Here is a 22,341-nt window from a genome sequence, read left to right on the forward strand (position 1 = left end):
CTCAAAATACGTCACTGTAACACAAACGAATGTTATTTCATAGTTCCCTGAGACAATAACTTCATGATTTTACACAATAAACCATTGAACATTGTCATGTGATTTATGACCAACTTTCTCAACAATTATGAGTATACTTCTACCTTGATACAGTTTCATGTAAGTTTTTGGATTTTGTTTTTATATTTTGCAAATAGATTGCTTATTGCAGTGTTTGAACTTCATAGAGGCATCAAAGACTGCCTGACTGCCCTGATTCTCAAGGAGTTTTCCATGGTGTCCTTTCAAAAATACAGTTTTAAAAATACTATCATAAAAAGTATTAGCCAAGGTAGTTTTATCAAATTTTGCCTTAAAAAATGTCCTCTCAAATTCAAGCCCCATTATTGCTAGACAAAGGCATACATAATTGGTCAAATACAATGTGTACTATGATGTAATACGCATAAAGGATGAAGAACACATAAATGTACTCATTACGACAAGAATTGTTTTCACATATAATACTGAAATCAAAACAATAATGACAGATTTCAGATTTGTAATAAAAATAACAGACAAAACCTCAATTAAGCACGTTGCACAATTTATCTTCATGGCATTCCAACAACGCAAACTTGTTATATTTTTTTTGTATTGATTAATATTTCAATTGCTATATACTGAAAGAAATATATATTTCTGAATTATTATACTATGTGGAAACAAACAAAATTGGGGACATGGACTGAATTTTGGAGATAAACATAATTTTACTTTTCACTTATTATCGGTATTAACAGGGTACTTTATAAGGATAATTTATCTAGATAATAAAACAATACCTAGTGTACCTACAACACTTTGTGCCTCCTCAACATGTCTTTGCATACATACATACATACATGTAGAATTGTTTTGCTAGGGAGGTTACACAAACACACATACAATCATCATAAAAATACTCCATCGTAGACATTATAGCGCTGTATTTGTGTGCGATTTGATTGATCTTCCACATCTAGTTTATCGACTCGGCTTTACAGCATTGATTATCGCACATTTATATGAAGACCTATTTTTAATATAAATCACTTATTCCGTTATTATTTTTATCAGAGATTACTGACATGATGCATATCAGTTTATTTTGAATTTTGTAATATTCCTTCATAATATGAAAATTAATAATGTGTCAGGATTGAGTTCCATGTCGTGTAGTTTTACCTTTCCACCACCAGACTTTCCCGCCCAAATTTTTCTGCATTTTTTCTTATAGTCTTTAATATTTCTAGGGATTAACCCTAATTTTGGAGCCAACAGACAAAATTTTAGTTAATTTTGATTTTACTAAAAAATTTGGCTATTTTTGTCCCAATCTTCTGAAGGAAAGTGCAGACTATAAACAGAACTATTTTGTGAATTTGTGATGAAAGAAAGGGAACTGGTGGTGAAAAGGTTAAAGTCAGTTGATGACTTGTATCTGAATCACTAATTATGTAACACTTGTGGTAAATGTACATTTTTATTCTTTATATATGAGGTTGAAGACCTCAATACACTGTATGTGTTCTGAACTCTGTGTTTTTATTTAAGACATTAACTATCATTTGTATGTAACTACGTTACTCAAGTCGTGTAATTATACTGGTGATGACTTTCACAAATTAGGATTTTCTGCATCTTAAGTAGCGTCTATAATAGACGTTTTTGTTATCTAAATAGCATTCCTCTATTTTGGAGCCAACAGACAAAATTTAAGTCAACTTTCAGTTTTTACTAAAAAAAAAATTGGTTATTTTAGTACTGACTATAAATGGGTCTAATTTGTGAATTTTGATGAAAAGAGGAAAGTCGGTAGTTGGCCAGTTCTGTCAGCAAGTATGCGTATATTGTAAAATCTGTATTAGAAGCCGTAGCTTCTATCAAAATGATACAATGCAAGAGAGGGAATGCGGCTTCTATTAGAGCATCTGCATGTATGAGAAATAATGAATTTTTGGTTCTCAATTATTCCAAAACAATGTGTGCGACTTCTATTAGGGATGTGGCTTCTAATACAGATTTTACGGTACTACATGTTAGTATAAGGGTTACTAACCTATACATAACATAACTGTATAATGTGATCTACACGATAAATCAAAAATGCATATTTTGACGCTGCATACTGTCATACTTGTAACATCCAACCAGAAACTTTTCCAGACCTTCCCAGTTTAATATGGCTTGATAAATATGGATTGCGGTACATTTAATGCTAGCAAGTTCATATGTGTAAGTTTCACAATTATTATTCAATCACTTATTGAAAAAAAAAAAAAATTGAATGAAATTAAAAAAAAATGAATGAGCAGAATCATCACATCGTGTACGCAAAGTGTTTGCATGAAATAGAACACTGTGGCATCAACGAAATTAGCATAATATATGTGTACAATGATATATTTGTATTCAGTACTATTTCAGCTGTTGATTCAATTTTAACACACTGATGTTTCACTTTTTTTCATAATATGTCCGCGATAAATGTATAATGCCATGATGTTTTCTCTTTGGTTGACGAAAGCAGACACTCGTGATTAGCCTACGGCTTGGAATGTTGCAAACCTCTAACGCCAATGTTGTTGTTGTAAGATCATTTGGCTTTGATGAGAAAGCGGTATGATTTCTTTAAAATAAAAAAATTAGCTCATTGTCGAAACGAAGCTTATGCATTCATGCTAGTCGTAATAAACATGATACGCGTCAGGAAAGATTAAAATACTGTAATTTAACAGCCCAGGGTGAATATATGGCAGAATCCGGTATATGTAGCTTTTATGAGATATCAATTTTGTGATAAATAAATAAACTTTATATAAGTTTTTGAAAAAAAAATCATGCTTCATCTTTGGGTATATCTAAAGACTCCATTACTACTGCTACATTTGTACTACTGCGCTGAACGAAACATCAAAACTGTTGATAATTTCAATTGTGAAAAACCGTTGGACTATTTCAGTATTGGCCGACAGAAACAAAAATGATTTATTTAAGAATTTAATTTAAAAACATTATTTACAGTTGAAATCACAAACATATTTATATTTTAAATAATTTATCAATCTAAATATAAACACATCATAAAGCTTGTGCAGTTACGTCATACCAAACTTGTTTATCAATAGAATTAGTGCAGCATATGGGATTCACTTGTGGCTTATGAATATTAATGAGCTAATGAATATTAATTGGTCACATGGGCAAAAATATTGTTTGTTTTTTATTTTTCAGGTACAAAAAAAAGGCATTGTACAACAAGATTTGTTATTAGAAAAATGAATTAAAAACAATCTTTTTATTTTTTGTAAAGAAAATGTCCAAGCAATACTTCCAAATCAAAATTGGACATCAAATAAAACAAGAATTTCATGTAAAATTTAAAATAGTTTGATATTTTTGAAATGTAAATGCTGCGGACTTAAACACTGCTAGGAATTTATTACTTTTGCAATGTCTATTGGGAAGGGTCAAATAAAAGTAAAACATTGTAAATGTTGCAGCCAGGAATACAGGAATATGTTACATTCTATTTTCCTGCAAAAACAGTTCAAAAATATTGACCACGATATTACTTTCGATTTTGATGAATTAACATAGCTTGCAAACAATCAAAGTTATAACATGATGTTACTTTATTTTTGAGGCTAAAGCAATATTGTTCAGTTGTGATGCCATGCAAAAAATGTTAGTTCTTTGGTTTGATATGTAATATAGGTAAAATTTGACATTGTTTCATCGCGAGAAAATGATTGCTTCGGTAAAAAACACAGATCTACCATCCTTTGTCCCAGTGGGTTAAGAATGCTATTACCAAATGAGAAAGCCACATTGTACGGTCAATAGGATTCAGAATTCTTCAAATGGTAGTGATCATGAAGAACATGTTGCAGAAGAATGTGAAATTATAGTGTTGCAATGGTGACATGATTGTAAATAACAAAACACGAAGTAATGCAGTTTTGATAAACTTTGTGTATTACATGCGTCTTCAGACTTGCACCGTAAATGCAACAAACACGCTATTATGTCCTTGGTTGTATTTTCCTAGAATCAGTTTTACAAAAAGAAGAGATTAGTTTTCGTGAGCGTCTATTTTGGGCAACGACTGTAATCATCATGATGGATTTACACAAATCTGTAGATGAGAAAAACTAACCACTTCACAGGTTTCACAGATGGTAATAATTGTCTCTTTTTTTTATTCCCAGGAGCGTGTAACTATGGCAACATCTTCCAGTATCCGTGGCTGCAGTGATTTAGCTGTAGATCCTATGATTTCGTGTAAATTGTGTCTGTTAGAACAACCACTCCATAATATGCATCAGATGCAACAGTGCAGCTGCATTTATTGTTTGCCGGTAGGTATGAAGATCACTTTAAAAAAAAAAGCTTTGTTATTTTAACGAATTTGTCTAAATGTGTGAAATGAAGTGCTGCAGTCACTGAGTGGTGCGTGTATTTCGCACGTATTGTGTATATTGCGTGGAATCCATATCAAACATTAAGTGACTTCAACAGTACTGAAAATTGACTCAAAAATAGAGGAATATTATTTAGATATTGAAAACGTCTAATATAGACGTTACTTGAGACGCAGGAAATCCTAATTTATGAAAGCCATCAACAGTGTACTTACATGACTTGAGTAACGTAGTTACATACAAATGATAGTTAATGTCTTAAATAAAAACACAGAGTTCAGAACACATACAGTGTATTGAGGTCTTCAACCTCATATATAAAGAATAAAAATGTACATTTACCACAAGTGTTACATAATTAGTGATTCAGATACAAGTCATCAACTGACTTTAACCTTTTCATCACCAGTTCCCTCTTTTCATGACAAATTTACAAAATAGTCCTGTTTGTATTTTGCACTTTCCTATGAAGTGCTGCAGTCATTGAGTCGTGCGTGTATTTCACACGTATTTTGTATATTGCATGGAATCATAAACATTACGCGACTTCAGCAGTACTGTAATTTTGCTAAGATGACATTAATTAATTTTGTTGTCAGAATCAACACTTTAGTGACTTAGACAAATGGATTTTATTGTTAGTGAGAGACGCAAGACTTCTTAGTGCCCCTCAAATGATGTTTCTTTCTCTCTCATCATCACAACTGCTGTTCCCCTAATCTATGTCACCTTGGTAACAGTGACGAACGAGAATGGAATACTATTTTTGGGAAAAAACATTTTTTGTAGCCCTCTCAAATGCAATAAAATCTTGGCATTGGAGTCTAAGGTCGAAGTCTAATGCCAAAACGATGCCTTTGAGCTTTTGTTGTTACATTCAGTTTTTGATCAGAGTTTTAGTTATTGGTTATACTTATATCAAAGGTGATACGACTTTGCTTTTATGCAGTAGCAGGTACTGTATTTTCTCTATTACTAGCACGTACAATTACATAAATGAAAGAGATGTGTCATTGGTGAATTTTTTTTATTAACAAGTTTTGATTGGTTCATGTATGATTATGTTTGAAAGGCACTTCTGAATACACTACTTATCCTCAATTCTGATTCATTACAAATACTGTATAACAGTATTTGCATGCACTTTCATAAATGACAGATATGGTGGTCAAAATAAATTTGAATGATACAATGAATTCAAATTTTGGTTTATTCACGCTTTTTTTTGGAGATGTGGTTTTCACCTTTTCACCATCAGACTCGCACTTTTTTTCTTATGGCCTTCAATATTTTTGAAAATGAACCGTAATTTTGGAACCAATAGTAAATTTTCAGTTTTTATTCCTTTTTGTACCAATCTTTTGAGGGAGAATACAGACTATAAACAGGACTATTTTGTGAATTTGTGATACATGTAGGACTTGTGATTGCACACTTAATAAAGTTTATTGAGAAGTTAAAAAAAATACATATAGACATATACAGGTACATATCTTGTAATGATAATAATATAGTATATTGAATGTTTAGAAATATGAGTGTCTATCAGTGTGTAACAATAACATATTAATAATGGATATAATAATTCTAGTAGCTCGTAGTCATATGAAAAGTAGATGAATTATCTCCACAGTTTGAGAAATTTAAAAGTTATTTTCGTATCATCCATTTTTGACCCAGAAACTGAAGTTGTTGGACGTACACATTCGCGGTGACACGCTTTTGACACTTACATCTATAGGTTAGTTCAGAATAAGTGTGCATCGATCAGTGTGTCGCTGAAGCAATCTAAATTTAGAACAGCTATAGCTCAGGGCTAGACACACAGACCGCTTACAATCGATATATCTAATGACGTGTGAACGACGCTCAGCTGACTATATCATTCAAAGTCTTCTCAAGAAATGACTGCACTTTTACAGACAGATCTGTGATTCATCACATAACATGCAGTCTGAATTTAGCGATAGATTGTGGTTCGCTTCAATTCTGAAAAAGCGTAGCATGGTTTTCGATCTGACTACGATTATCTTTTCCCCTTTTGATTATATTTTCAAAATGTAAATATTACCCAAAGAACACACACACATAAAGTAAAATCACTTTCCACTTACTGACTGCATATTAATCTTCTAAGCCATGCTGACTTGCATTTCCGCCAACTTAATCTCCACACGATCTCCCGCACCAGTGATTTGCAACACCCTCCATCTCCCAAGTGGGTAAGAATCAAGACTCTATTGATTTATTCGAAAGTTCAATGAGAGCAAGTCTTATTTAAAGGCTGCTCTTATCGAGAAGATTTCAGTTACTTGTTACAATAGGAATACGATCACAACGCTGCCCTTACTATACACTCACTGTGACCAGCTATATAAATATAAGCATTTCTTGTGTGTCAATAAGATTTACAACACAATAAATTAACTGTCTATTCTCTAGACATCAATCAGATTTATATTTTACATCACTGACTGTTGAAGGGATTGTCCCCGCAATCTTTCTGCGGACATGAACATGCTATAACCTTTTCACCACTAGTTCCCACTTTTCATCACAAATTCACAAAATAGTCTCGTTTATAATCTCCAATTACCTTCAGAAGATTGGGTCAAAAATAGCCACATTTTAAAAACATGAATTGACTCTAATTTTGTCCAAAATTAGGGTTTATTTCTAGAAATATTGAAGAAATATAAAATTTGGGCAAGAAAGTCTGGCGGTGAAAAGATACTACTGTAAATTATCAATCGGAAAGAAAAAATGAAAACTAAGTTGACGATAACCTGCCCCTCCCGATGAATATGCATACGCTGATTTCTAGTTGCATGGTTCAAATGACGACAATCGGCTTTTCGAGTTCGTCACAGTGACAGTTTTATTCGCTGTACGAACTGTGTACTTTATTACTCCAGCTGAGTGGCAACTATTGTTGCATATCGCCATGGAAATCAACATCATTATTGTCATTCTTGTAGTAAATTGACTTTGACTGTGATATCCCGCTTAGCGCCAACGTCAACTGTTGTATTATTCAGCTAATCAAATTGGATGCAGTCATTAAGTTTAATTTCATCGAAGACAAATTTTTATAAATTAAAAAAAAAAATTTTGTAGTGAAATTTTCACAGCTGTTATTTAGACAGAAGGTCACAGTGACCTTAAAAATCAGTTTAAAATATAATTTAGTGAGATATATTAACAGTAATTACTTTGTGTTTAAGATTTATTGGTTTTACACACCACAATTACTGAACGTATTCAAGCTAAAGGACACATGTAGACATAAACCGATTTTCATCACCAGTTCCCTTTTTTTCATCACAAAATAATCCCCGTATATAGTAACTTTCTTTCAGAAGATTGGGACAAAAATAGCCAAATGTTATGAGTAAATATTTACTCAAATTTTGCCTGTTGGCTTATTGGGGTTCATTTCCAGAAATATTGAAAAATATAAAGATAAGTGCAGAAAAAATTGGGCAAAAAAGTCTGGTGGTGAAAAGGTTAATTGAACTGTGAACTTTTCCCAAAGATGTCATGCTCAGATTACCAACGGCTTCATTATATGTTTTACCAATCATAGTCAGATGGCGCACACGTGATAATAAATAAATACGATATTTACTATATGGGGGCCGCCATCTTGAATGTAGCAAATCTTTTCATTTATTTCGTCACTAACGTCGTCTGTTGACGATTTATAAACCTGCAAATATTTTAGCAAAAAAGAAATGCTTCACTGCACCATTTTTGAAAGCCAATTGGACCAGAAACATGATATTTCAATGTTGTGCAAATTACTTGTCCCAACACATCATGTTTGGTTTATGTCCCATGGGGTGCGTGTGTGAAGTAAATTGTTTATTTACATAAATTTAAATATTTTAAAATAATTTTCTGTATCATTGCTTTCAAGTGACTCCTGGGTGTCTGTTTAACAACGATACGTGACGTGACATTTCAAAGAGATGTTTCATTGCAATGATGATATGTATACTTGCTTTAATGAATTGTAGATGTTCTCAGTTCGTCTCAATAGGTTAACGGTTGAATTGCTGATGAAATAGGTACACACGTCTCAATTCCGCTGTCATTTCTATCAACTCTTCGACGCCATGTTATTTTTTTTATAAATTTATAAAAGATGTCCCTTGTGTTGTTGAAAATCGTAGATTGCATTTTTCAAATTTGATTGGCTCTTAGTTGTTATATGTAGCTGTCATAACAAGAGACTGCCAGGTCATCTCTTTCCTTGTTGATAATGGATAAAAAAAATAAAATTGCTGCAAAAGGAAAATGTTCACCGAGTTATCACAGATTTGATGTCACAGAAACATTCCCCGGTTTGTGGTGGAAACAATACATTCTCTGCTTTATTTCATAAATATCACTGGGCTTTACGTGAATACACTTAGCTGTGAAAAATAAAACAAACAAAAAAGCAGCTTTTATGCCCCATGTGTAGGATGACAGTGCAGAATACTGACTAGATCTGTTTCTAATCATGTAATCACATGATCAATGTATAAGGCCCAAAGTCCTGATTTGTATACGTTTGATTCCAGAACGTGGGGGTAGGGTAGATAAGATTAATGTTGCCAATCTACCTACCTTCTCTCTCATCAAATATTGATCTATATGTATTAATACTAACCATTCAGCTTGCCATCATCTATTCTCCAGTAGGGTACACACCACGCCACCCTGGGTACACGGCACGCCACCCTGGGTACACGGCACGCCACCCTACCCTGGGTACACGGCACGCCACCCTACCCTGGGTACACGGCACGCCACCCTACCCTGGGTACACGGCACGCCACCCTAGGTACACTGTATGCCATATAAGAGTCTTACAATTAGATATACATAATGCTATTTGACAGGGATTTTATTGCGTTACACATCACAAATGGATTATAGAAATCGCACACTACAGTGTACATATACACAGCCAACATTTGCACATTGCTGTAGAAATTGCTCAATCCCCGAAGCAGACTAGTTACCATGGATACATTAGATTTACTGTAATCATTAAACTACATCTTTTACAATAAACACTGTTTGTTGGAGCCATTTCTCAAACATACTTTGACCGATCTCATTCAAAGGCCATGTATAAAGACATACTTATGCATGTTAATTGATTTTTGTTACCATTTCATCAAATATGGTTTCAAAATTTGCTGAATTCTGTTATTTATTCAAGTCCAGAGATAAAGGTCGACTTTATTATAAAAGTTGTATATTATATTTTTTTCCAGATCCAAACAAACATTGCCGACTGGCAGCCATTTTGTTTTTATTGATGCTTATTTCAATTCCTCAATAATAGATAGCTTGCATGCAAGTACTATACTCATAATATCAACAAATCTTGCTTCTCAACTTTGAAAGATAATTTATAAAAAAAAGCAAATCAACTCACTTTTCCCGATAAACATGCCCTCTGCTGACAGATTTCTTCTATAACACAAATAGGTGATGTGAAGACCGCTCAAAGCATTGATATTATTTTGATCTGTAGTTTATTTATCAATGAGGTCTATGTTTTTGAGGGATTTTGCTATATGCTAGGTGACAAACGATGTCAGTAAAACATTGATACGCCATTTTGACACTGAGAAAAGCCCTCCATTGCTCGTGGACACGGCTTATACAATTGACATATTGCAGTTCATTTTGTAGAGTTTACGTCTTGATATAAAATTAATGACTAAGTTGAGACTAATCTTGGATTAAAAAATAAGATTATGGTATCAGATTCTCGTTCTGCGCTATCATATCACGAGATATGGGCCAAACAGAATGTCTTGTACTGTGATGATCATCCAATACGAAGTCACCACAATGACTGTAACCCATTCATATTCCAGAGTTTTCATAAAAATGAAATTATTAGATTATTGAATACTTAATTTAATTTTATGGATTTTCTGGAATATATAAACCAATTAATATAAAGTGTCTCCCTCGCTAAGTTGTGGGTGTTGGGATTCAAACGAAAAACGTGACTCGAGAGCGGAAAGACTGAATAGCTTTCGTTTATATACGTTGTTCAGTTTGAAACTAGACATCACATTGCAACAAGTTTTATAGGTTTTATCAAAAGCAGTATTGGATACGGAACATGTATAGTTGCAGTATCTCGGTAATTGACAAGGCATTGGGTGTTAAATGACGAGGGAATCGTCATGGTTTGAAAAATACAGGCTTCGAATGTCTCTCACCGGCTCTTTAACAGCTAATCAAATACTTCTAACAAATACACCATGTTTTTAAGAGACACTAAATTACCTGCATGTTAATATCATGATTTACTGAAGCGCTACTTAACAAGGGGGTCACATGGTTACAGGTTATACTTTGCTCGGTTAGTAGCGCATGCAGTTATGTAAATAACAGAGGAGTGTTTATGGTCTCACTAAATCACAGTAGAGTTTTTAACGGTGTGTACGGTACTCATTGAATATCATGATACAGGATTTCCAGCTGCTGTTGCCATGAAGCAAAAAAATTGCTAAAAAATGCTGCCCATCAAAGTCAAATTATACGTCAGTTTTTTTTCACCTCTTCAAAAATCTTTCTTGGTAAATGAATTAAAGACATTCACTCTTATTTTTGTTTTCCAGTGTTTAAAAAGATATCTAACGATTCTAATAACAGAAGGCTGCGTGTCAATCATAACGTGCCCTGATGCTTCGTGCAAAGAACGAGGCAAATTACACAGTAATGAGGTAAGACTATTAAAATTGGAATCCTTTGACTACTTGAGATGATGTTCTAATCTGGAGAATGTAATAGAACCAAGGACAGAATAGCATGCATATTTCATGTATGTTGCGATTCTGGAGACATCTAATACACAACTTGTCCATCCTACCTTTGTGTTTTATTATGTACTATCATTGTCAGAATTGTCTGGCAAGCCGCACATGCAATAAATATAACAAGCAGAAATCACGACAGTGTGCGGTACAGATTTAATGCGCATTATTAAGCTAGTAGTGATTTCTATACACAACGGGATGATGCTAAGGGAAATATAACTAGTTACATTAATACATGTCACAATCCATAAAACGTCATACAATTATAAGACAAAGTAGACTACACGGTCATCAAAATTACAATAATGCGTGAAGCATACACGTTATAAGTACAAGCAGTAAATAAAGAACTGGAATTATAAGTTGTTAATACAACTGGTTAGACCTAATGAACACGTCACACAATAACAGTTCAGACTGTCCTAATTTCCGGTAAGTTCAAACTGTCCTAATGTCCGGTAAGTTCAAACGTTCACTTGCTCGACACTTGCTTCAATCCACACAATCCAGAATTCCACTTCACAGCCTTCCACTCAGACTGCGCTCCATGCTCCATGCATTACAACGGCTCATCACTCACAGGTCATCTGGAAAAGGGACAAGTACATTCCATAATACCTGCCGTTTTAAACACAACTAAAAAAACGTAATATGGATGTATTTAATCGGGCTACCGTACCCGATACAGTTGAATGAACTACTAGGAAATGATTAAACTGAAATCTCAACTTACAGTTTCTATGTGCTGGCGTCTGGACCATCTCCCTCACCAAAGGGTGGAAATTCCAAGTCTCAGGAATATCCCCAAGCTGCAAGACCAATTTGGCAGACCTCTACTCCATATTCTTGGCTGACCTAATACAGCGAAGTTACCACTGACTCCCACCAACTCAAAGCCTGAACACCTTGCCAGTTGATAGTAAAATTACGAGTCACCACAAGTAGAATTGCAGGAGATGCTCACTTCTGGACAACTGATGGACAACTAACTGCATCACACTGCAAAATTACCAAGCACACTGACCTACCGGGTACTTTGCATCACAAAAGCAGTTCTATTCATCACTCCAGCCTACTCTAGTAAACTTCCATACACCCACCTGTAAGTGCATACCACTAACTTCCAATACACACTCACATACCAGCACACTGCAAATTAAACTATGACCTGATTCATGTACACCTGCACACTAGTTACTAAGCAACAGACTAAGCACTATTGAATATATTATGTGATGAGTTTATTCAATTAAGTTACTTTTACCGTACTATGACCTACATACATACACAAATTACTAGACAATAACAAATAACATCTAAAATAGTGACAATTTGTCACAATCGTGTCTCATTTCAGTGGCAGCGTGTACCCTGTCACCAATGGCAACTATTGGGAAATACAGCCTATCACAGGCATAAGTTTCACCAATTGTTCAGAAACATGATTTTTGTGAAGAATGATCAGAAAAAAAAACTCACTAAGAGTATTTTTTTTTTGGCAATGCAATTGCAATGTCTCATAACTTAAGATTAAACTTTTTTTTCCAAAATTTACAGAAATATAATTATACACAATATGAAGCAAATAAAGACAGATTCTCAAAGTATTTTTCTTTCACAATGTAAATCTATAATTTTTGCCAATCATTTTGAGATGTGGATTTGTACGATGATTCTTGATGAATGAGCTTTACTTCTTTGGAATCAACTTTACGAACAAAAGGACGTACCACGTGATGAATATATACTTAGTTTTACATACATAATTACATGATACACAATTAAGGTGCAGATTGGTTAAAATTACAATCAATGGTCCCGTACATTGCACAACATCTGAGTGGCAACAACCCAATATAAACTTGCGCATGCACACAACTGGTCATGTCAACTTCCGTGGCAGTCGCCGTAATTGGCGAATCACCAGCACTGCCCACAGTTATAGTATATAAAACACAAAGAGGATTTAGTGCTTAATGAAAAGACACCTTTTCTAAAAGTCGCTCCCATTACCGAAAATCGACTCAGTGATGTACATGTGGGTGAAAGGCACTGTTCATATCATTGTAACTGTTCTGATTTCTATTCACCCATCAGTGTAATAACACTGCGATTTAGAGATAAACAACATTCTGAATGACTGCCAATGGTTGTTGATTTAAACCGCTTTGCTTTAATACACTCCAATCTGTCATTTTGACGTCACAGAGACATAATAAGTCGCCTGAGGGCACAATTTAATTGGAAGGATGTGTTCTCATGAGTTATAACGACTACTGTGGAATACTTTATTTTCGCTGGAATTAATTTTTGTTGAAAAGGCTTTTTGGGTGTTGTATATGGAATTTATTTTCACTGATTTTTGATGAGTTTAATGTGAAATATAGGAAAAAAGGTATATTCGCTGGATTTTATTTTCACGAAATCATCCCTTCAGCGAAAATAGCGAAAATAAAGTATTCTACAGTAAATGAAAAGTCTAAGATCATATTGAAATGAAAGGTGATAGCTGGTATTTAACCACACATTATTGATATAAATATAGGGTTTTGATTTTGGTATTTGGCATATTTTTGGGAATTCAGACTTTGAATTTGTTCTTGCTAACATGTGGAGTATCTGTAGAAAAATCAGGTGGACAACTCAAAGTGTGCACATTGATCAAAACAGTGCAGCAGATTTTCATGTCCTTCAACTATTACATTTTTTTAAATTCTTTTTCAGATTAAAAAATTGGTTGCTAAGGATACATATGATAAATATCTCAAATACAAGTTCTCATTAGGTAAGCGTTTATGTAATGTCCTATAAATTTAGTACCTGTAGTGTTTGTACTTTAATCTGATTGGCTCTAGGTGTACATGTATAAACGACAATACTTCAGTATGCAAATACTCAATCCTTTTAAAAAGAATTTGAAAAAGCTTTCAATAAACAAGCTGCTCTTTGATTGGTTAGTTGGTAAGCCAATCGGGCACAATCTTGTAGCTTCACATTGACTGAAATTTGTTGTTGTTGTTGTTGTTCCAATAGAGGTAGATCGTGATCCCAACAGAACATGGTGCCCTGCAGCTGGCTGTGAGACGGTGTGTCATGTTTGTACAGGGGAGTTTTCTAAGCCAAAGCATGTACACTGTCCAACAGTGAGTATTCCAAAACTAACAGTACCGGTATATACCTATTGCTGAAGTCGCTATAACTCGCATGATTTTGGTTCTAATCAATGCATTTTCGTTTTTTGAACGTAGTGCGGCTCAAGTTTCTGTTCCCTGTGCAAGGCAACATGGCATGCAGATCTGACGTGTGATGAACACAGTCAGTGTAATGAAGTGGCAGCTAGTACAAAGTCAGGTGATGTGGGGTAAGTAATATTATTGTACATCTGACATCATATATTCCAGTTACAGAGTGATGTCATTTTGTGGTACTGTAAAATACCTTATTTTTTTTATTTTTTTTTTTTTTTTTTTTTTAAATGTTTTTGTGCCAGGCGACAGTTCCGGACATTGAATGTTGCTGTTGTCACTCCTGACTATTTTTTTTAAGTGCAAATTGCAAGTGCTAGTGCTGACACATAGTGCATTTTGCCACAGAAGTCATTTCCTGTTTGGGACTACATGACAGGGCTGTGTGGCCATCTCCCTATCAAATGGCAATTTTAATGCTCTATCTTTGCGTCAACCAGGCTCGGTCGAACACAAGCACCTGTGGACCTTACCCAAGGTTCCCCCAAAGTCGCATTCGTAAGTGATGGAATCTCGGCCAGTGGAATTGGCATTCCCATTGAGTCTGTGGCACACTCACCCAGGGTAGGGGTCAACCCTTTGATGTTCAGCCCAAGGTAGGATTTGAACTTGGGTCTACCGATCATGAGTCTGATGCGACAACCACTATGCTACCAGTGACCTTATTTTTGCTGAAGGAATAATTCAGTGAAAATAAAATCCAGCAAAATCAGTGAAAATAAATTCCATATAAAACACCCCAAATGTTTTCGGCGAATATTAATTCCAGCTAAAATAAAGTATTTTACAGTATTGCACAAAATATCTGCATCTTAGCTTATTAAGAAATAAGAATTCCAAATATGGAAAGATTACGGATGTGTTTTGAAAAAAAAGGTTTTAACTTAAGAAATTTCAAATTTTCTAGCCCTGTGTTGGGATTCACAAACCACGTCTATTACATAGTCATCGCTTGCATTGAATCTGCATGACAAGTCCACAAATCCCATGTTAGGCGAAAAATATCTCTGTTTCTCGTTTCTACGTGCATCATTTTGAACTATGCGCCTCAAACGTTTTTTTTCCTTCTAAAGCATTCCAAAATGTGCTTGTACTCGCACTTGTCCTATATTTCCACCATGTTAGCTCAGTATTCAAAAAAAAAAAAAAAAAATCGCCTAATTTTAAAATTGTTATGAAAAGAGAAACAGAGGTTTTTTTCCTGGCCTTATGTAAATTCACTCCACGATTTGATAAATTACAGTCTGAGAATAACTTAACTTCCAAGCTGGCTTTGCTTTTCTTGAAACTGCAATTTTTAAAGTTCAACTTTTTTTTTATTTTCAGCATACCATTCACTAGTGATGAGAATGCCCCAATAAAAAGATGTCCGCTGTGTCGCGTGCCGATTGAACGAGACGAAGGCTGTGCACAGATGATGTGCAAAAGATGTAAACACGTGTTCTGTTGGTATTGTTTAGCTTCGTTAGATGTAAGTATAGTCAAACCTCGCAACTGGTAGTACGAACTAAAAATCTTTTACATCAAACAAACTGGAAAGCAATGTTTGTCTTCTAGGCTAATATTTCGCACAGGCTTATTTGTCACGAAAGTCTATTAGTACTGAATTTTGCTGAAACATACTAGTTGTTTGCAACACTTATAGAGAGCATATTTTTTTCGAGCTGCATGTAAATCCCCAAACAAACCACTAAATCTCCGATGTCATACTTCTGCTGTTGTGAACGTACATCAATCGTTAATGTTAAATAAAAAAATGTAGCCATTCGCATTCAAACTTCAATCCTACATCATACATAATATTATCAATCTGATTCAAGATATCGAAAAGGCGGCCATTTTTGTGCTGAAAAATGATCAAAAGAAAGCATTTCTGGCATTCCGGAACCGGATTTTGGTACATATATTGGAGATTATGAGACCTTGATGCACACCATTTTGTTTTTCAGATTGAATTCAATATGCCCGACCGGTGGCCATTTTGTTTTAATGAATGCATTAAATTTGATAAATAACAGGGACTGTGCCATTAGTGGCCTGTTTATTCTATTTCAACAGAAAAACCAGACAACAATGGATCGTGATGACACAATGTGATTTTTTTCACCCAGTATCTAAATTGAAAACACCTTCATCCCTTCCCTCTGAACAAAGTGATTACATTTGTTATGCGCATATTTTTAAATGATTATCCTCAGCACAATGACTATCACAGAATTAACCATAATTTTTTTGTAATGATATTTATTTTATTCGCAGGATGATTTTTTATTGCGGCATTATGACAAAGGACCATGTAGAGATAAATTAGGGCATTCCAGAGCCTCAGTTATATGGCATCGAACTCAGGTGTGTAACGAAGATGAAAATCAATTGTATTTACCAACTTATTTTTGAAGGATTGATATATCTTAAACAGGAAGTTAAAAATCGCTACAAATTCCTTCATAATATTCTGTACCAAACAGAAATGTCATGACCCCCCCTCCCCATATTATCAAACCTTACTTAGACAGCCATCTTGAATTTAAAACAATTCGACAATTCTTTTGCACCGTAATCTGGTTTGTCAGTCCATGATGATAATTTAAATTGTGATAAAGCCATTAGATATTTTCAATATTACACATGTTATCCGTAATTTAAGATTGTAACTTCATCATCTGACAATCTTCTCAGATGGTTAAACATGCCTTGTTTTCCAGCTAGACAATATATTTATGCAATAACTGCTTTAAATATAGTGAGTTTGATTGCCTATATAATAATAGGATAGTTTCTGAAAGGTAGTGAATTGTTTGAGTAAAAACTGAAAAAGAGTTCATTTCAAGAAATATTAAAGAACATAAGTAAAAAGTGCAGAAAATTTGGAAGAGAAAGTCCGGTGGTGAAAATGTTAAGACCACTGATAGAATTACCTCAAAACATAGAGAAAATTATGTCACAATAACTTACAATGATTTATATTTTGATCACAGTGATAAACTGACCATGAAGCTTTATTCAAGGAATGGCACACACACTAATTACAATTGTGATATTCATATTGAGGAAATAGCTGGAAAATCTGTAAACATATGAAATTACAGCTTTTATTCATGAGTCACTCATTAGATATGCTATTTCTCTTATGTTAGTGTAGTTTCTTCTTCCTCATTGTTATGAAAAAACTATTTTGAATTATTGGTTTTTTTTTTAGTTATTGTTCTTACTCCTTCTGTTACATCTGTTGTCATTTTCACCTAGGTGGCCATAGCAACAAGATGTTGTTGTGGGGGAAGGGAAGGTTCGGGTCTTCTCAGTCACAGAAGTGAACACTGAAACGGACACGTCATGTAACTGAAACTCAATCTCGTTTATTCTTCAACAACAACGTAATACAGATGTTAACTCGTAAACAACTGGAAAGCAACTGCTCAAAACGAGCGCAAAAACATACAATGTTGCCAATATCGCGTCAAGTAACAATTTGTAGGGCGGGAGGCGTTCTCATTGCCCGATTACGAATACGGTGTTTACTCTTACGTTCGGAACAAATATTGGCCAAATTAAAACTGGGTGTGCTAGTTTCTCATAGCATTACATGCAAACAAAATGAAATACGAAGAAAACATGGTTATGAATAAAAGATCAATAATTCAAATGAATCTCCCCACAGTTGTATTGTAACTGAACTATGACTGCATAGAATGAATATGTATTAGTAGCTAAGTGTGCATGTTTGTGTTGTTGTAGATTGTCAAAGCATGGTGGTCAAATAAATATACTACATGTATATTGTTATCGGAACTTGGATGTGGTGGTGTTATTTAATTAATTAATGTACAGAGAAAACATAGAAACATTATAGTAACCCTGTAACCAGGGGTTTTTCTAGAAAAAATCTGCAAGAGGGAGCACTGCAATTCAGCGGCACCACCAAGTGGGGAGATAGGGTTCTCCCTACCCAAGGTGTGGAGTTTTTGATAATTCTAAGTTAAAACGAAGCATTTCTTGGCTTCCTTGGGACCAAAATTACTATCAGACACGGTCACAGTTGAAGACTATGGCCACATGTGATCCTTGGTCAATCAGAATTTAATGGTTGCCAGAGGATCTGCTCCCCGGGGTAAGGGGGCGCATGGCCATGGCATGAGGGCGCTGCACCCCGTTCCCTTGTTTAAAAAAAAAAACTGCTGTGTTACTATAGGAAACTAACAAAATCAGAAACAAGTATCACTTTATGGATTGTGGTTGTTCTAAATATTGTTTATTCTCTTCGCAGGTTGTTGGTATATTTGCTGGCTTTGGTGTCTTATTATTAGTGGCGTCACCGTTCTTACTTTTAGCGGCTCCTTGCATACTGTGCTGTAAATGTAAAGTTTGCCGTTGTTGGGAAGACGACGACGATGGTATATCTGGCCTTCCGTCCTGACGACCATATATGGATACGCTGTTGTCATGCTGATGGTATATTGCTCAACTGTTGTCATGACGAAATGTGGCTTGATTATTGTCACAAGAACAATATACATGTATGATGTAGGGTTGCCATGACAATGTATGATTGGGATACTGTCAAAATAACAGTATCTACAGCTGCACTTGTTGTCATGGTGACTGGTCAACCCTTGCATAATCATTATATTTTAAATTATTGCCTAAATTAAGCACCATCTATCACAGGAGGTCACTTTCCAGGTATTTTGTTCTCTGGTTTGTTAAATTCTGTGATAAAATTGTTCAAAGGAAAAATGCTTATCCTTGAACTGTGATGTATTTTGTGAACGTTTATTCCCATCTATAGTGAGAAAAGGTTTTCTTTAAGGTGGTTCAAGTCTATCTAAAACTTGGCCCTGCTTAGCATGCTATCGAACATGTATGCAATGCATTGTGGGAAGAACTTCTCATTGTACATTATATATACTGTAGAATACTTTATTTTCGCTTGGAATTTATTTTCGCTATTTTCGCTGAAGGGATGATTCCGTGAAAATAAAATCTAGCGAATATACTTTTTTTCCTATATTTCACATTAAACTCATCAAAAATCAGTGAAAATAAATTCCAAGCAAAACGCCCAAAAAGCCTTTTCAGCGAAAATTATTTCCAGCGAAAATAAAGTATTCCACAGTAATAGAACTCTGGAAACTCGCTAAATTATATGTCAATATTAAGATCATTAGTGTAACTTATGATTTCTTCATTTAATCATACTTGCAACAATTTTGAGATATGAAGAAATAATTTCACCATGGAAACCAATGTAAAAATACAAATTTTGACCTTTTTCCATGACATTCTGGAATCTTGTATTTAAAAAGAATATTGTCTTCAGTCATTTTTTTCAACATCATGATGAAATTAAGAAGATTTTTTTTCAAGCTTGAACCATCTTAATTGCCCTTCTCACTGTCCGATCGTTACCTATACTTAAATTGCCAAAATCAATAAGTTGGAACAATATTACAATTGTGTACTATAAATGGTGTAATGGTCTGAGACTGATTCAATGTACACTAGATTTTATACAAAATATGGGCAGTTTTATGCTCATTAAAAATCTAATGCATATAAATCCCTGTAGGCACTGGAATTTATATTTCGCTATGACCTATGACCTTTTGAACGCTGAAACGATTGACATCTTACACATATCTTTTTTAAAATATTCTGATTAAATATCGACGAATTATACCAAAATTTGGGGAAAAATGTTGGCGTTTAAAAGATTGAGTCTTGTTCTCTATTGTCTGTATATAGGGCACTTTTGTATTGTATATTTTTTAAATGTTTTTCTATGAAAGCTTGTGATAATTCAACATGATGGAACATTGTAGTATATATAAGTATATATATATATCGTGTACAAGGCCTTGTTATCCCTGGTAATATCAAGAAGGGTGATTTATAAAACATCTCAGGGTAATTCAGGTCAGAAACATTTGTCACAAGTTCCAGATGTGCTCAAATTATCATAGACAACCTCGCACATATTTTTCAACTAAAACTACAATGAATTACATTTTATTTTTCATCTACTCTAGTAAGCATATTTGGAAGGAATCTTTATCAAGGGTGTTTAAATTGGTTTTTGTAGTCAGCTCAAATGCCTTCAAGAATACTGCAAGAAGGCTGCAGCTGATGGAACATATCACCATTTTTGTATGTGTTTTGTGGTTAATGCGTTTGCCCATTAATTGAATATAACAAATCGTTTAATCCTTTCAAACATCATGTAAGTACCAGGATGTGCGACCTTCAAAGGTCAAGCAAGTACCAGGATGTGCGACCTTCAAAGGTCAAGCAAGTACCAGGATGTGCGACCTTCACAGATCACTGAATTGCAGTCCTGTAAAGGGGGTAATTATTCACTGGGTTTTAATTTAGCGTATTTCGCTGACTGGAATAATGTGCTAAATTAAAACACAGTGAATATGTAAAATTTAGCATAGAACACATTATCTAAATGACGAAACCCTGAATTTAAAACCCACTGAATATGCCTGAAATGGTAAATCAGTGAAATTTAAACCCAGTGAAAATTAGTCATTTCACAGTATTTTGTGTGCAGTATACGATTTGCTGACGATTAAAGATGGCTTTAAAATGATCTAAAGTGAATAGGCTTAAATCAGACGTTGCTAACCCAGGGTATATGATTACACATGCACGATAGTATGTTTTGTCAAAATGTGCGACTACGGTATGTAGATAATAAATCAGTGGTAAGTGTATCAATAATTGTTCTCTCAAAGCATCCTCAAGTTCAAAATTTTGCCTTATAAGGACATACTCATTAGCATATTGTCATTCCACCGAAGTAGAATACACAGAGTACAAATTAAAAAAAATGTTGATTGTAGTAACTTATCAAACAAATGCCTGTTTGTTAAATTAGTCCAATTATGATGCTATTTATTGCAGTGACAGATTGTTTTTTTTTTATTTAATTTTTTTTTCATTCATATCTTATTTTAATACACTTACACATACAAAATGAAATGTTAAGTTTGTGATCATACTGTACGTATTTGAGTGTATTGTGGCAGACTTTACATGTATATATCGACAAAACATTTATCCGTTTTCTTGCATTGTTGATTTTTATTTACACAAGTGTAATCAAAACAAGATTTCATTCCTGATGGAGTTGTGGTCGCCATGACGGAGTGCATTGAAATTCTGTGTGAATATAAGCAGTACAATTGACCCATGTATGTATATATCGCTATGCATAGTATGGGACCCACACAGAGTATTATAGCATAGAGGTTCTCCACTCTATGATTTTGGATAAAAAGATAAAGCGTAATTATCATGACCATGAATACATTTAAGGTATACATTGTTATGCAAATTAGCCAATACAATACGCTATATTCTTGGGTTAAAAACAGAGACATGAAGTAAAATAGCGACCACCCCTCTTTAACCTAAGGGACCAATGTATATAATTTTGTAAAAAACATGAATATTTAAGTGTGTAGAACAATCTAGAAAAATATCAATTGGATTTTTAAGCACAGGTTTTATTTTCCGATTTAAGTTTATTCTTTGTAAGAAAATTTGTTTTTATTGCCGTTTGATGTTGTATATTTATGTAACCGTGATGTTTACCTTTGAGTAGAAAGTAAATGTTATGCTATGAACAATGTAGCAAGAGTTATTGTGATTATTGTCAACATCACACACTGGATTTTTACTCCCACACACCAAAACATTGCCAGCAAAGTTGCCGACAACAAGCTGGGACAAACAATCAACAGGAGACACCTGTACTAAATACAGGTCAAACTTAGAGGGCGCCATGGGGCAACAACCATACCACAATAA

The 22,341-nt window shown here is 34.3% G+C and overlaps 1 protein-coding gene across 1 annotated transcript; it reads left to right on the forward strand.

The window, feature by feature from the left end:
- The first annotated feature begins 4,234 nt into the window (after nucleotides 1-4,234).
- On the forward strand, nucleotides 4,235-22,164 carry LOC102802280 (putative E3 ubiquitin-protein ligase RNF144A-A). The gene is made up of 8 exons (XM_085493281.1): nucleotides 4,235-4,382; nucleotides 11,084-11,188; nucleotides 14,006-14,066; nucleotides 14,315-14,424; nucleotides 14,530-14,642; nucleotides 15,853-15,997; nucleotides 16,786-16,875; nucleotides 18,791-22,164. The coding sequence occupies exons 1-8, from the start codon at nucleotides 4,245-4,247 to the stop codon at nucleotides 18,938-18,940; spliced, it is 912 nt and encodes a 303-aa protein (XP_085349407.1). The 5' UTR covers nucleotides 4,235-4,244; the 3' UTR covers nucleotides 18,941-22,164.
- The last annotated feature ends 177 nt before the right edge of the window (nucleotides 22,165-22,341 follow it).

Source organism: Saccoglossus kowalevskii, chromosome 18 (genome assembly GCF_978046115.1).
Source record: "Saccoglossus kowalevskii chromosome 18, keSacKowa6.1, whole genome shotgun sequence".
In the NCBI taxonomy this organism is placed as follows: Eukaryota; Metazoa; Hemichordata; class Enteropneusta; family Harrimaniidae; genus Saccoglossus; species Saccoglossus kowalevskii.